The following is a 15687-nucleotide window of genomic DNA, read 5'->3' on the forward strand; positions in this document are numbered from 1 at the left end:
TGCACAGGACCCCTGACCACTTGCCATCACGCCAGCCTGCCCAGGACTGGAGGTCACTATGCCACAGCGGCCCCCCTCTAGGGGCACAGGTACAAGTCAAGGCCCTGTGTCCCATAAGGACACATGGCCTACAGCAGTAGCTCATGAACAACCTAAATGTGCATGCGCTTCAGCCCCAGTATCGGTGAGTGTCAGTTGGTCCTGTCCTGAAAGCCCCACACCCTTGACTGTCCAGGAAGTCCCTCTACCAGAACAGGGACCTCAGGAACGACAAACAGTTGGAACTAGTAGCCCGTGAGTGACCTCACAAGGCCACACGGTGGCAGGCATGAGCACACTTTCCCTGGGTGCCAGCCTGCACCCTAGCCAGAGAAGGAAGTGGGAATGTTGGAGTAGGAGGCAGAGCTGAAAGGCAGCATCCCCACCACAGAGCAGCTGGCCCTGCAGCTGCTGGGCAGGGGCATCCCTAGGCCCGCCCAGCAGCCAGACCTGCACTCACCACACATTGCTGGTCTTGGTCTGATCTACCACCAGTAGGTTGCCATGCACCTCGTCTACCAGCTCTGGCGCGATCCAGCGCAACGGCACCCACAGCTGGTCAGTGGTCACGAGGTAGTCTTCCTGCAGCACACAGGGACAGGATGGGAGTTAACTCCAGTCCGCAGCCACCCCTGCCTACAGCTCCGCCTGCCCTCACTCACCCTGTATTTGCAATGTGACAGGCCATAGTCGCCAACCTTCACCGTCAGGTCAGCCGTTAGCAGGCAGTTCCTCAGGGCCAGGTCACTGCAGGGTGGTAGGCAATGTCAGCAAAGCTTGCCAGCCTGGGGGTGTCCAGTACTGTGGGTCCTTTACCCACAGCAGGGTGATTTGGCTCCTGGGCGTAGCCAGGCAGGCAGACAGGAAGGGATGTCTGAGGGCCACCTGCCTGTGTTCCAGCCCTGGCTCCACACCCTGTGCTGGCTATCTTGGAAGACCTGTGTGGACGGCACTTTGAACATGGCAATGCACGTGAAAATAAGGCTGGAAGATGCTCAAGGACTCCCAGCAAAGGCTAGAACTCCAGCCCCTTCCAGCCCTTTTCCTGACCTGCTCCCCAGGGGCCATACAGCGAGGTCCTGTGTATCTGCAGTGCCCTTCCGGGACCATCACCCTTCCAACCTCACTACACCACACCATCGCCTAAGTCCTCGGGAGGTTAGAATTAATGGGGAAACTGAGGCCAAGAGTGTCGCAGAGGGTCCTGCCAACATTCATAGCCCATGTTCTCGAGTGTAGGCCTGCCCTGCTACACAGAGCTAGAACTCAAGTCTAGAACGGGCTGGACCACAAAGCACCACCCCGGACCTCCTCCAACTCACTGGCAAGCCTGGGATGCCAGCTTTCCTGCGCTTGCCTGGCTGGAGGCCACACGAGTGTTTGGGCACAGGACCACAGAGTGGTATGGGATGTGCCTGCCTGCATCTGCCATACTGTTGCTATGCAGAGGGTCTCCGGGTGAAGATGGAGCCATCCTGGAGCCTGCCTCTACCCCAGGAGGGCTGTGCCAGGGGACAGCTGCGGGGCGGGGTGGCCTGGGTCCATGCCCATGGCTGGGGCAGCAGGTGGGGCAGCAGGCGGGGCGGGAGGCGGGGCGGGAGGCGGGGCGGGAGGCTGGCAGCTGCCCTCTTCAACAAAATCACTGATGCTGGAGTCGCCTGTGTCATCATCACTCAGCACCAGGATATTGTTGGGGAGGACGGCCTGTGCCGTCACTGTGCCGATGGCCTGTGCCGCGTCGGGGCTGGCGGGGCCGCTCGTCCATCGCCACTTCTTCCAGCACGTGCCCCCGGCTCACGGGAGGCTGGGCATCCTGGCCTGTCTCTTGACCACCAGAGGCAGGACAGAGCCACCCTTCCCGCTGCAGGACCAGCCCAGCCGCCCCCTTTATGGCATGAGGGGAACAGGCTGGGGCTGAGTGTGGGGCCCAAGTGTGGCTGACCGCTATAGTAAACAGTATGGGCTTCTCCGTTTAATTGTCTACCAAGTGAGTTTCAAACTTCAGTCTTTGCAATTTTTATTTATTTATTTTTAGGCAACCCTGGCTGTTCTGAAACGCACTCTGTAGACCAAGGTGGACTTGAACTCACCGAGATCTGCCTACCTCTGCCTCTGGAGTGCTGGGATTAAAGGTATGAGTCACCATGCCCAGCTAGTCTTCACAATTTTAAGAACTATAAAATTCCTTGCAGAGTAGCTATTGGATGCTATGTAGATGAACTCAGTTCATGAGGCAAAGTGGGATCTCACCATATGGCTTTCTCATACAGAGAGGCATTCTGTCTGAGGATCAAGGCACTGGGGACCGATGGCCTGTGTGGTCTCATTAGCCCTCACCTGTGCACATAGTTGTGACGATGTAGATGCAAGACCCCACATGCCACCTCACAGGCCATGCGTTGCAAGGTCAGCGGGTCAGGCGCCATGGACTCTGTCACCCGGCAGCTCCGTAGATAACCTTTGAGGTCCCCCTGCCGAGAGAGCACACAGTGACCTGCTCGCTGTGCAGCCCACACCCAAGAGAACCTGGATCTGGTGGCCTGAGGACCAGCTGGCAGCCCGAGTGGTCTCAACTCTGCCACAGTGGCCTCCAGGTAGCAGCCCCAGCTAGCTTCAGAGCAGTGCCTGTAAAGGGGCCCAAGGCCAACGAGAAGACCCAGAACTCAGGCTCTGCCCCGGGAGCTGTGTGAGCCCAGTGGCTGGCCCTCCCGCTGAACTGCCCAGGTACCCCGTGTGGGCCCTGCTGCTGTTGGCTCACCCTCTCTGAGCAGGCCTCCTCTGAGAGCGCAGGGCAGGGACTACCAGGACTCCACTTTAGGGGTGTTGAGGGTCCCAAGAGGCACAGCAGGAGAGGAGCCCCACCCCACCCCTACCCCTGCTCAGAAAGGCCTCCCACTTCCCTTCAGGACAACCGGTCGGAACAGGACCCGGAGAGCCAATGCTGCCTCCCACAGACTGCCACTTACCAGCGGACAGAACTCCATAACCAGCAGGTAGGGGGTCACCTCAGCACACTGGGCCAGGCACTGAAGCAGGTTGCTGTGCTGCAGAGTCCTGGAAGAGCCCCGGGCATCTGAGTTGGAGGGCAGCATGGGGCAGCCAGGCCCCAGCACAGTACCCGCCTCCCCACAGCCGCCCAGTTCTCCCGCCCCCACACCCACCTGTAGGGCTGCGCCTCCTCCAAGAACTGCATCTGCTCCTGCACGCTGGCGCTGGCCTTCAGCTCCTTCACCACCACCTGTGTGCCACTGACGCCCGAGTGTACCTCCCCCAAGAACACCTGCCAGAGGTGACAGGCATCACCGGGGCCCCTTCCCGTCTCCATAGGAAAGGCCATTTGGCTCCTGGTGCCTCGGGTGGTTGTGCGGCTTGCCACCAAGACCTCTGGCTGGGACACTCAGCCCGGGTCCACCTCAAGGCTCCCACTTTTCTCACTCTCTGGGGTCCGCGATGAGGAAGGAGCACTCGGGTGCACAGTCCAGTCGGGGTGTGTGTGTGTGTGTGAAAGAGCCCCTCCCCAGGGGACTCTCAGGAGAAGCAAGCACACACCTTGCTGTTCCCACCACCCCGAGGTATGCTTACCTTCCCAAACCAGCCGTGGCCGATCTCCTTCAGGTACAGGAGGCTGTGCCGGCCCAGGTCCGTGGACTTGAGAAGTTGCACTATATTAAAACAGGAGACTCAGGGACTTAACCACTGCTACTTATCCATCTTCCTTACCAGGCTCTCCAGGACCCAGGGAGCTACCCCAAGTCCCCCAGCCAGGGAGGCTCCGCTGAAGTGGAGGCCACATTTGAGGGCTGCCATCAAGGGCCAGTGTCTCTTAGGCTCTGGGGTGACAGCTTAAGCAGAGCCAGAGCTCTCGATCCACATCCAGGCATATTTCTGATGACCAAGCCTGGGGAAGTGTACTCAGAGCCACAGGATAAGCCAAGCCCAGACAGCAGCGCCTGGAAGGCAGTTTTGGATGAGGCAAGAAGCTGGTGCTGAGGCCTGGGAAGACACCAGAGCGGCCCACCCCCCTACCCCTGCCACAGGCTGGCATTCAAACACCAGTCACACCAAAGGCGCCTTTGTTGGGGGCTGCTTGGCACAGCCCTGTACGGGATACACTGGGCCCATTCTCCCTGTAGGCCGGGCCGGGTGAAGTCAGTGGAGAAGGGTCAGTATGGGCAGAGAGGAGAGGGCTGGGACTCATTGCACCCACTCCTACCCCTCAGATTCCCCGAATTCTGCTCCCACGCTGACAGTCCAGAAGGCCAGAGTCAGAGCTGTTGGGAGGGCCCAGGGGAAGCAGGCAGCCCTCAGGGACTAATAGACTCAGGGAATGTCGGCCTGGTGCCCAGTTCATGGGAGTCTCCCTGGGCCTTGGGTCCTAGGACTCATGCTCTGAACCCCAGTCTGCCTGGATGCCTGTCCTCCACCCTGGGGCTCTCTAGGACCTTGGTTATCCCAGAGCAGGTTCAGGGTCCAGACAATGGACACCAGCACAGCAACAGGGTCAGGAGAAGGCTCGCACATTTGGAGCTGGAGACGGGGCTCGGGCGGGGGGACCCATCCTCACTCCAGATTTCTCTAACTTGTGAGAAGATGCTCCCCCAGAAACAACAGAGCTGAACAGTGGAGAAAGCATGACCTCTGCCCTCGCCTGGATCCCTGTCCACCCTTGTCCTATGTCTCCCAGGAGTGGGGGCCAGCTTGGATGTGTGGGGCCTCAGCTATGCCCTTGTCCCTGGACAGACAGGTCCTGGACCAATCCAGGGTGGTAAAGCTTCCTGTGAGCCCTGGCTCCCCACTCACTGCTAACAGCGTCTACAGTTAGGTGATAACGTGAGGCCTCCAGGGAGGTCCAGGCCCCTGTGTGGCCAACCCTGCCTGCCTCTTTTGAGGTGCTAGGGATAGCTGCAGGCCTCTAAGACAGTGAATAAATGTGTTCATGACATGGACCTCCATGCCTGGATCCTGCCTGACTTTTTTGTTTTGTGTGTTTTGAGACAGGGTTTCTCTCTGTAGTTTTGGTGCCTGTCCTAGATCTCACTCTGTAGACCAGGCTGGCCTCGAACTCACAGAGATCCGCCTGGCTCTGTCTCCCGAGTGCTGGGATTATAGGTGTACGCCACCACTGCCGGGCCTGCCTGACTTTTGAGCTCTCCCCCATGAGACTCCGTGGGCCCCAGGCGTGTGCATGCAGTGTTGGGCCAGGCTAGTGGCTGGAGGGCCCATCGAAGTCTCTATTGGCTCAAACAGGTACTAAGACCCCTCGCCCTTGAGGGAGGCTGCGCCCCTGATGGGAAGTATTGAGAGCCTGGTGGGGCTGGCCCAGGGCTGAGGTGGAGAGAGTGGCCTACTTGTCACCCACAGTGATGAGACCTCGGGGCCAGCAGCACTCTGTTTGACTCCCGCCTCAGTATCCCTGGGGCCATCAGATGGACATCTTGACTAGGGCAGAACTGGGCTTCTCAACCTCAGCCATTTGCCTGTCACCTCTAGAGCCTGGAGGAGGAGGGACTTAGAGGGAGTGACTGGAGGAAGCCAAAGAGGGGGTGGGCAGAGGGCAAAGGACGGGGCCCTGCCTACACTTGCCCACAGGTGGGACAGACCTGCCTTTGCTGTGCGGGCAGGCCCCTCTGGCAGGCATAATGAGGCTATGTCCCTATGGGGTTGGGCACAAGGCAGCAGGAGTCCAGGGTAAGTATGGTGGAAACCGCAGAGAAGGGCCAATAATCCCAGAGCCAGCGTGCTGGGCCACTGGTTACTGCCCCTTGGCATAGCAGCCTCTTGGGTGGAGAAACGGCAGGCGCAAGGCTGCTCTCAAGCCTGCTGACAGCTGGCCCCCAGATCCAGAAGGGGCTTCATGCACCTTCCTACACAGCCCAGCCCGAGATGCAGCCAAAGAGGCCTTGGCCACCTGCCGCACATGCCCCAAGAGTCCCCATCCCAGAAGCAAATTCTCAGGTTTCCACAGCCTGCTGACCCCAAGACACAGTGGAGGGAGGGAGGCGAGGCCACTTACCTGAGCGACCGGGCTGCTTGGCCATGGGCAAGGAGACCTCAGTGAGGGGCAGGACATACACATCGGGGCCGTTCTGCGCGGCTGCGGCCGGGGAGCCCTGCTCCGAGAAGTCGGCCACATACTCGTCTCCCTCAGCGTTCTCAAACTCCTGCAGGTTAGGCCAGCACAGGTGGGCAAGCATGGGTCACAGGGGATAAGGGGAGGCGTGACAGGGTGCAAAAGGCCCGTTCCCCAGTGCTCAACTGGACCAACACAGAGCTAGAGTGTGTCCCCCTGCTGGAAGGCCCTGACTCCTCCGGGACACCAACCTGGGGAGGGCCAAAGGCATCAGTCTCAGGTGGGGCTGCTGCCCCCAGGCTGAGCCCTGCCGGGGACAAGGACTAGAGACAAAGGCCAAGGCAAAGAAGCAGAGCCACCCTTCATGGACCCCATGAGTGGTCCCCTCCTGACTTAGAGCAGATTCACGGTCAGGGGCTCCATTGCTCATGCCTGGAGAAAGTAACTAGGTGTCCCCATCCCTAGCTGGACAGGCAGCAAGGAACCCAGGGACTTTGTTCACTACCCCCATCTCCACACCTGCCACCCACGGTACCACCGCTACCACCACCAGTGCCCAGACCCTCTGAGAGCCTGCGGCTGGACACCCTGGAGGCCGCTCCTGGGACAGGCTGCTCTTTTGAAGAGTAGAGGTCACCCCACCCCCACCCCCTGCATCTAGAGCACCTTCCAAGCAGAGCTAGTCTGGAATGGCCACAGCCTAGTTTCGAGCGAGGACAGGATTAGTGGCCGAGCCCTTGCCTAGAACCACACACAAACAAACAAAAACCAAAACAGGGACACACTGAAAACAAGGCCAGCCTGTCCTCGGCACTGGGCAAGTCTCCCGGCCACGCTGTCCCACCCGCACCTCCCCAGGTGGGGACTCGAGGCTCTGAGGACCGGGCACCAACTAGAGCCTGGCTACCCACTCCAGGCCACATCCCTGAGGACGGACGGTTAAACGTACCCTGGGGACCTCTTCTTTTTCTAGGTCATTTGTCTCTCTGTACAGGGGGTGGCCCCATGTTCCTGGTGGCCAGCCCAGGTCTGCACTCTGAGGACAGAGTCACCGACATCGGAGGGAACTCTCCCTCCCCAGAGCCTGGAAGGCCACCTTAGGACTTTCTCTAGTCCCACACACCTGGGCCTGTGATGGCCACCACCTCCCCCTTTGCGTTAGTTCTGGCTCCAGCCGTTACCTTCCCCTGCCGGAGAGCCAGCCGGGTTCCCCCAGCGCAGCGGGCGATCAGGTAGCACAGAGTGAGCATTGGGGCTGCCAGCCCCTGCCCAGAACAGCTCCAGCAGGGAACCCACTGAGCAAGCGGGAGACAGTGACCCTCCAGTCAAGGCGCACTGGTGCTGGAATGTTCTGGGCACCATGTTCCCAAGGAGGTGAGAAGGGCATGGGTAGGAGGAGCTGGAGTAGGAGTCCTTGTGTGGGGCCTTGTTCTCAGTGCCCCAGGAGGGGCTTGCTACACAAAGGCCGCCAACGTGGCACCCCGGGCTCCCATCCCCACCCCCACCACCTCGAGGCTCTGCCCTCAAGGTCCTCCGGGAAAGCAGCTCTCCTTGATTGTCCCGCCTGTGGTCAGGAGACTGTCCCCTGGGGTGGGGGCACCAGAGCAGTGCAGACCTGCAGCCTCTGGGAACCACCACAGTGCCCACTGCTCAGGTCCTCGGCTCCCCAGTTTGGCTGGGAGCCCGTGCTACAAAAGGATACCAGCGTTTGGTGCAGGTCACCCGGTAGGAGGTGCCCCCCAAGATACCAGCCATCCTCCCACCCTGACCTCTGCAGTGGAGAAACCCCACCTTCTGCCCCGCCTGCCGCCCAGCGTGGGGGCAGGAATGGCGAGGCTCCGGCCGGCCGGGCTTCAGTGTGCTGACAGGCAAGGCTGTAGCCCCCGCAGCCCGGGTGGCGCCTGCTCTGGGGGATCAGCCCTGCGCTACCCGCTTTCCGTCCTGCCTTCCTTGTTCAGAACCACCCGGTGACAGGAGTGGCCACAGGGCTGCAAGCGTGCAGGGAGGCCCCTGGGGAGGCCCCTGGGCCTCCGTCACCAGGGCGGAGGCCTCAGCTTGGAGTCTAGTCCCAGGGAGGCTGTAGTGAAGGGCACACGGCCTCCAGTGGACTGGCCACAAACAGGACCGCCGCTGTAGCTGCAAAGAGGTGCCCTTGTGTCTGGAGCCTGATGGGTGTTCTCTGAGCAGAAGCTGCCCGAGCTAGGGAACTCCCAAATGATGGTGTGGGTGCTGGGGAAGGGTGTCTTGTGGTTTCACCTTCCCTCTGACTCAGTGAGCAGAGACCTAAGGGTCTCCTCACCGTGGGTGAGAGCGCTCTCGAGAGCCCTTAAAGGCTCCTTACAGTCATGTCAGTCTCGCTGGACACGGGCAGGCCTGACCTGGTACTGGAGTGCGACAGCGTGAGGACATGTCTACAGAGGGGGGGTCCCTTAATGAGGGGCAGGGTAGCGGGCCCAGGAGCCCCCAAAAGCGAGGCTGTGGGATGCCAGACAAGGGGTTCAGTTGGTCCCAGATGGCAGCCCCAGGATGGAGGGGAGCTGGGTGGTGGGTGGACATAACAGGCCCTTAGGACCCTGTGCCCTCACCTTGAACCCAATGCCGCCCTTCTTACAGCACAGGCAGGCCAGCATGAGGACGATGACAGTGAAGAGCCCCGAGAAGGATACAGCCACCACCGCGAGGGAGGACGACCAGGACAGCTCACTGAGCGGAGCGCCGTCTGCAGGGAAGGAGAGCACACGCCTCCGCTCAGCCTCAGCACGCCACCACCCCTCGCTCTGACCCAGCACCTGGACATAGCCTTAAACCAACGGACCCAGGAACGGCCTTGCTAGCCAGAGCCTGCAGCCCTAAAGTGGCCAGCGTGGGCTCAGCTCCCAGGTCCAAGGTCCATGGAGACCTCTCTGTTATACCAGGGTCTTACGCCATACAAAGACTCACTATTGGGGCTGGAGAGGTGGCTCAGCAGTTAGGAGCACTGGCTGCTCTTCTAGAGGACTTGGGTTCAGTTCCCAGCGCCCACATGGTGGATCAGAACCACCCCAACTCCAGTCCCAGGAGATCCAATGCCCTCTCTGGACTCCACTGGCACCAGGCACACACATGGTACATAGACATGCATTCAGGCAAAAACATCTGCACACATAAAAATTTTTATTAAAAAAAAAAAATAAGATCCACACTCCTCTCTGGACCCTGCTCTACCACTCTGTCCACTCTGGGGCTAGAACACCAAGGCAGGGCAGGCAAGGGAGGTCAAGGGTCTAGTTCTCGAAGGTGCAGGGATCCTGCTGGCACTGAGAAGCTGCCCTGCTCCAGCTGGGCAGCCGAGTGCCCCGTATTCAAACCTCTGCTTGTCCCCCAGGTCCCTTGGAGCGGCTTCCAACCTGGGCAGCAGAGACTCCTCCCTCCCTTAGCCCCTGATCTAAACAAGCCACCACATCTCAGACGGGAAACCAAGGTACTCAGGACACCACCACCCCCCTCACTGATGAGCGTCTAAGCTGGGGCTCCTCAGCAGACCGTGGCTGGGGGAAGCCGGCTGTGTGACTGAGCTGGCTCATGAGGCCAGCCCAGCGTGTCCACTGACGGGAAGGCGTATTCTGGGGGACAGCTCTGCCTCCTGGGCCTGCCCTCCCTCAGCACACAGGCTCTGAGTCACCCTCTTCCCCAGAGGCCTTCCCTATCCATGGGTCCTCATTAAACCCGTAGGAGACTAACTAGAGCACCCAGCACCTTTGGGTGCTGAGTCTCTGCAGCCACCGAGTCACTTTGTCACACCTGGGAGGACCCAGACTCTGCAAAGACGAGGGCCCTGTGCTTCCGCCAGGGATTCTGACTCACAAAGCATCTGGGAGGGCTGCCTGGGGGAAGAGTGAACCTGAAGGCCAAGAGATTCAGGTTGGAATTTCTACTTGGGGGACTGTGAATACTTCCCACTCTACACCTAGAGATAAGGAGGTCCTTTTGAGCTAGAGTGGAGACCGGGCAGGGCTAAGGAACATGGGGAGAGGGCAGCTAGCAAAGCAGAATGTGGTGACACCACGGCAGGGTAAACAGCTAGCAGCTAAAGTCCACAGGAGGCACCAGTCCACATCCTGAGCCAATGCCCTTCCAGGGGCCTTGATGGGCAGGGTTTCTGGGTATCCCTCTACATGTGTGTGCCTTGTATACGGGTGGCCCTGCATGTATGTACATGAACTACCCCCATACCATGCAAATGGCACTGGGTGCTCACACCCAAGTGTCACATGAGTGTAAGTGCAGAATCCACAAAAGGGTGGACATGAGTGAGCATGTTGTGCACCCTTCCGCACCTCCAGAGAGCAGTGAGCCCCTTCAGATCACGCTGTTGCCATGGTGAGCCGTCTCTCCTTTCTCTGTCTGGTGCCGCTGTGGTACCAGTCCTCTCTCCTCCCACACCCACCGCTACGGCACTCACGGGCCCACCGATGGCCCTGCAGCCTGGAGCTGGCCCCCTAGTCTTCAAAGGCACGTCTGGTACCTCAGCTCGCCCGCTGCTTACCCCCAGGCTGCATGGGCATGTGCCAGGTAGAAGCAACCTTGGAAGGGGCCAAGCTCAACTTCCATTGCAGGCTTGCCCTGGCCTCCCATCAAGGCCACTGGCCTTTCTGTGGGTCCCTTCTGACCTCCAGCCGGCCAGGGCCACAGAGAGCTGTGTTGAGGTGCTGGTGGGTAAGAAAGTCTCCGTGGGCTGTGTGGGAGGCACGGAGGTCCTTCTGCCCACAGATAAGCACTAGGGGAACCAGCAATGTTCCTTACAAGAAAGGAATGCACAAACCCACAGCTGGCACCCAGTGTGGGGCTCAACTCTCAGAGAAGGTAGGAAATTTTTTCTTTAAATAAAAACAGGGGGTAGGAGGTCAGTCTCTCTCTCTCACCGAAGGAGTTGGCACAGTAAGTGAGTCAAATAGCATGGGTTCTTCTCAGTCCTTGAGGCAAAGCATTTTATACAATTACTGAGATGTTCCTTAAGATCTAGAGGAGTAAAACACTTGGAGCGAAAGCTCTGAGACCCTATCCAAGTGACTGTGGTGAATTCAGTCCTTGATTTCTTTTCTTTCTTTCTTTCTTTTTTTTTTAAAAAAGACTTATTTATGTATTATGTATATAGTGAGTGTTCTGTCTGCAGGCCAGAAGAGGGCATCAGATCCTATTATAAATGTTTGTGAGCCACCATGTGGTTGCTGGGAATTGAACTCAGGACCTCTGGAAGAACAGCCAGTGTTCTTAACCTCTGAGCCATCTCTCCAGCCCAGTCCTTGATTTCTTAAACCAGGAATCACTGATGTTGAAAACTGGAAACACATGAGTGCTAACATAAAAAGATCCCACGAAAGGGGGAATAAAAATCAGCCTGTGTAGCTGGGCAGTGATGCAGGCCTTTAATCCCAGCACTCAGGAGGCAGAGGCAGGTGGATCTCTGTGAGTTGGAGGCCAGCCTGGTCTACAGTGTGAGTGAGGAGGGGCACCCAAAGAGAAGGAGGTTGTCAAATCCCTATTTTGCAAGCTAGACTGCAGTAATGTATTGCTTGGGCCCTCTCAGGAGAGTCGTGAAAGAAAATAATAAAGTCCCTGCCGGACACAGCTTGGCAGGTCTCAGCAGGGCGGGAACTCAGAGCCCTCCAGCCACATGCTCACACTGAGGCACTGTTCTGCCAACTCAGGCCAGCTCGTCAGACTGCTTGGTCCAATCTGAGAGGCAGAAGTGGATCTTCAAAAACCAAATTCTGCTGTTTATTTCAATTCAGGTGGAAGTTTACTTGGGTGAACCAAGGAGGACAGAGTCTTCCAGTCATGATGGGTAGCTGTGCAGCCTCAGTTTGCACATCCCTACCCATAATGGGCATCCTGAAGGAAGACTGAAGCTCAACATGAACCGATTCCATGTGTGAACTGGCACACGCAGGATGGAGATGCACTGGGAATGTGGACCAGCTTATGAGAGAAAAGGAGCGTTGCTGAGGGGTTGTGGGTGTGAACAGGGTGGAGTGGAGGGATGGAAACATTTGGGATGAGGTCCTCGGGAGTCTAGCAAATGGGAAGTAGGAACGGGTGGGAGGTAAGTAGCTTGGAGAGAGAAACGGAAGAGGGGCCAGTGTCTCCGCAAATGAATGAATCTTGCCCTAAAACTGGGTTTTGCTGATCTTGAAGTTTTCACCTAAAATTATTTTTGGTACAGCCTGAGAATCTGTTACATCAGAGTGTCTGCAAAATGCAGTAAACTAGAACCTTCCAGCAGGTTCTTCTTCCGTGGAACAATTATACTTTGATAAAGTTCACGATTTTGTTTTGTTTACAGTATCGGCCGGTAAGCACTTTGATGCTTGTCCGGGAAAGCAATTGTTTTCTCCTCCGGGATTTTCTGTGATTATTTCTCCGGTACTTCTAAGCACCCTGTTATCTAGAATTCTCCAGATCAGAGTTACAATTGCCCTGAATCGTATGTAAATAGCCTTAGGTTTAAATCTTTAGATGTTAATGACCATTGTTAATTAAATAGGTTTATTTGCAATTTAGTTTTGTGCTTGCCTAGGTCTGACATAAATGACCAGACTCTGACAAGACCGGAAGTTAGAGGAGGCTCACGAGAGCCTAGCCTCTATTAAAGGCATAGTTTACACAGTATTCCAAGCTCCTAGTGCATAATTGGTAGTGGGTGGTTCTCACATCAGCCTAACATCTGGAACTAGGGTGTATGTGTCTGGGGCCTTCTCTGCAGTATAAGCACTCATGGTGCCTCTCCCTAACTCGTCGGCTGCAGAGCATGCGGCAAGCATGGCATGGGGCCCTAGGGAATCCAGGAAAATACCATTGTGTCATATCTGGAACTTGACTTTTCCAAATGGCTGTCTATGCATTTCCTTCCTAGGGTCCCATCACAACTGAAAGCTGATAATGACCCTACTTTTCTGAGCACGGTTTAAAGAATTTTGCAATTTATGGAATATTAATTATGTTACTGAAATTCCTTACAATACACAGGGTCAAGCTATTGTGGAACGACACCCTCAAATACTTAAACAGCAAATTTTAAGAATAAAAAGGGGTTTATACACCCTACAGTCCCACATGCTATGCCGCTTTTAGCCATGCTAACTTTAAATCTTTTCATTTTAAAGGATAATGCGTCTTCTACTACCCCAAAGCATTTTGCCCAAAGGAGACCCAGCCTAAAGTGTATGTTAAATGGAAAGACCCAGAAATTAATCAATGGAAAGGGCCTGAGGTTCTAACATCCAAGTGAGGTCATATTTGTGTTTTTCCAGAAAATGAGATCAGTCCCAGAAGGCGCCCACTCTGACATATCCGACCAGGACAGCATCCCAGAGAACACTGGACGGTGAAGTGTCTGGAGGCAGAAGGCAAACCCATCAAGATGAGACGTCCCAAGAGGAAGAGAAAGTCTGCAACTTGGAGAGACAACAAGGAGACAGAACTACTGACCGACTTACATGTTACTTCTCAACTTGTCAAAGCAGAATCCAAATGCTTTTTGTCCGGGGGATAAAAGCCGTGCCTTTTTATAATAGATTAACAGGAGACAGTATGATGTTGTTTTGCTATGCTAAGCATTGTTTTTAGTTTTTGTTTTTTTTTTTTTAATTACCAGTCCCAGGAGTGACTACTGGAATACAATGAGAAATTTCAAATATGGCCTAATGATCAGTAAAACTACTAATATTAGAGCAAAGATATTAGCAGAAATTAGTCAAGAGATGAGAGGATTGAGAATCACATTTTTACAAAATAGAGCACCTTAGATTATTTGTTGCTCAAGCATATGGGTGGTTATCAACAATTTCCTCGTATGTACTGCTTTGATGTGTCAGATTTCTCTCCTACTATGGATGGTATCAAATTAATGATCTGCATAAGGAGATAAACAAAGTCTCTCAAGCGACCTTTGACTGGCCATCATGGTTAAGATGGCCTCCCCTTTCCTCGGTCCTCTGTTAGCTACTCTTATAATTCTGTTAAGACTGCCTGTGTGGAACTGGCCGTGCGGGCAATAAGCCTTGGTCTCCATTACAGCCACAATTTTCTCTTTAAGAAATGAAAAAGGGGGTGTTGTGGGAGACACGGAGGCCCTTGTGCTCACAGATAAGCACTAGGAGAACCAGGAATGTTAAACACACAGGGCTGTTCCTTCAAAGGAAGGGATCCTAACCCTAACCCTAACCTGTGAGCAGATGTGGTTAATAGCCTAGCGATCGTTGTGCTTCCTGTGTGGCCAAGACCACACCAGATCCTCCCCAGACCCTTATTATGAGCTTGTCAACCTATAGACCCTATCTTTATGGAAGACGTTACGTATACTTTACAGAGAGTTTAGATGTACTCATGTTTTCAGCCTTATTGTGCACATGGATTGCATTAATTATCACCAGGAAATTTTTCACCAAATTGAGCTGTGCTTAAAAATGCCTAAAATAAGCCGGGCAGTGGTGGCGCACGCCTTTAATCCCAGAACTTGGGAGGCAGAGGCAGGCAAAGCTCTGTGGGTTCAAGCCCAGTCTGGTCTACAGAGCTAATTCCAGGACAGCCAGGTCTGTTACACAAAGAAACCTGTCTTGAAAAACTGGAAAACAAACAAACAAAATATGCCTAAAATAAACTACTCGGTGTCTCCAGGACTCCAGGAGTTTGAACCAACATCAGCTACTTAGTCATGTGGAGCTGAACTCCCTTCTGTGTCCTGCAGATCATCACTCTGCTGGCTGTGGTGGTCGGAGAGCCCCCAGGCCTGTCTTTTACATAGTGCCGGCGTCTCTGGGGGTGGATGGGAAGGATGAGGAGACAGCCAAACAGGCCGACAGGGTTTCTCTGTGTAGTTTTGGTGCCTGTCCTGGATCTCGCTCTGTAGACCAGGCTGGCCTCGAACTCAGATCTGCCTGCCTCTGCCTTCCAAGCATTAGTATTAAGTGTGTGCCATCACCACCCAGCAACCAGGGATGGTCTTAAACTCCCAAATCTACATGTTTACGTGAATTTCTGAAGCCCCGATTCAGCAGAAATCCTGCTTCATCAGAGGAGCCCAGAGACCCCTCTCCCAGACTCAGTTCTGCCCCTGCAAACATGGATGTCACCCACAACCCATAACCTCCCCTCCACAACCACAGAAGTCACTCGGCTGACTCCACCCTGGGTCCCCCTCATGCCTCTCTCATCAGCAGGGATACCTGCCACCCACCCCACTGGACACCAGCTCCCGGGACAGAAAAAGTTCTGCCCCGAATACGGAGGCCAGGCCCATCAAGGCACAGAACACACAGGCAAACAGGTGCTCACACACACCCAAGCATTGTGGAATGTCTTTCTGTATGCTGTGAATATGTTTTGTTACCATTGGTTAATAAAGGGGCTGCTTTGGCCTATAGCAAAGCAGGATAGAGTCAGGCAGGAAATCCCAGCAGAGAGACAAGGAGAAGAAGGGTGGAGTCAGGGGTCACCAGCCAGACACAGAGGAAGCAAGATGAGAACGCCATACTGAGAAAAGGCACCAAACCACATGGCTAAACATAGATAAGAACTATGGGTTCATTTAAGAGCTAGTT

The 15687-nt window shown here is 55.6% G+C and overlaps 1 protein-coding gene and 1 long non-coding RNA gene across 5 annotated transcripts in view; one reads left to right on the forward strand and one right to left on the reverse strand.

Annotated features, from left to right (window-relative positions):
- Positions 1–15687, reverse strand: part of Aatk (apoptosis associated tyrosine kinase) — a 38981-nt gene that overhangs the window by 5422 nt on the left and 17872 nt on the right. For 3 of the 4 annotated variants that reach the window (XM_028853612.2, XM_037200915.1, XM_037200917.1), the window contains exons 2-9: positions 8695–8828; positions 6053–6200; positions 3622–3701; positions 3201–3319; positions 3006–3093; positions 2377–2510; positions 702–786; positions 500–621 (exon numbers count right to left, since the gene is read on the reverse strand). In XM_028853612.2, coding sequence (XP_028709445.1) covers positions 500–621; positions 702–786; positions 2377–2510; positions 3006–3093; positions 3201–3319; positions 3622–3701; positions 6053–6200; positions 8695–8828 — 910 coding nt within the window. The other variant, XM_037200916.1, reaches the window with a different exon arrangement.
- Positions 2504–3311, forward strand: LOC119086938. The gene is made up of 2 exons (XR_005090350.1): positions 2504–2633; positions 2946–3311. It is a non-coding gene; the product is annotated as an uncharacterized LOC119086938 (long non-coding RNA).

This window comes from Peromyscus leucopus, chromosome 8b (genome assembly GCF_004664715.2).
Source record: "Peromyscus leucopus breed LL Stock chromosome 8b, UCI_PerLeu_2.1, whole genome shotgun sequence".
Lineage (NCBI taxonomy): Eukaryota > Metazoa > Chordata > Mammalia > Rodentia > Cricetidae > Peromyscus > Peromyscus leucopus.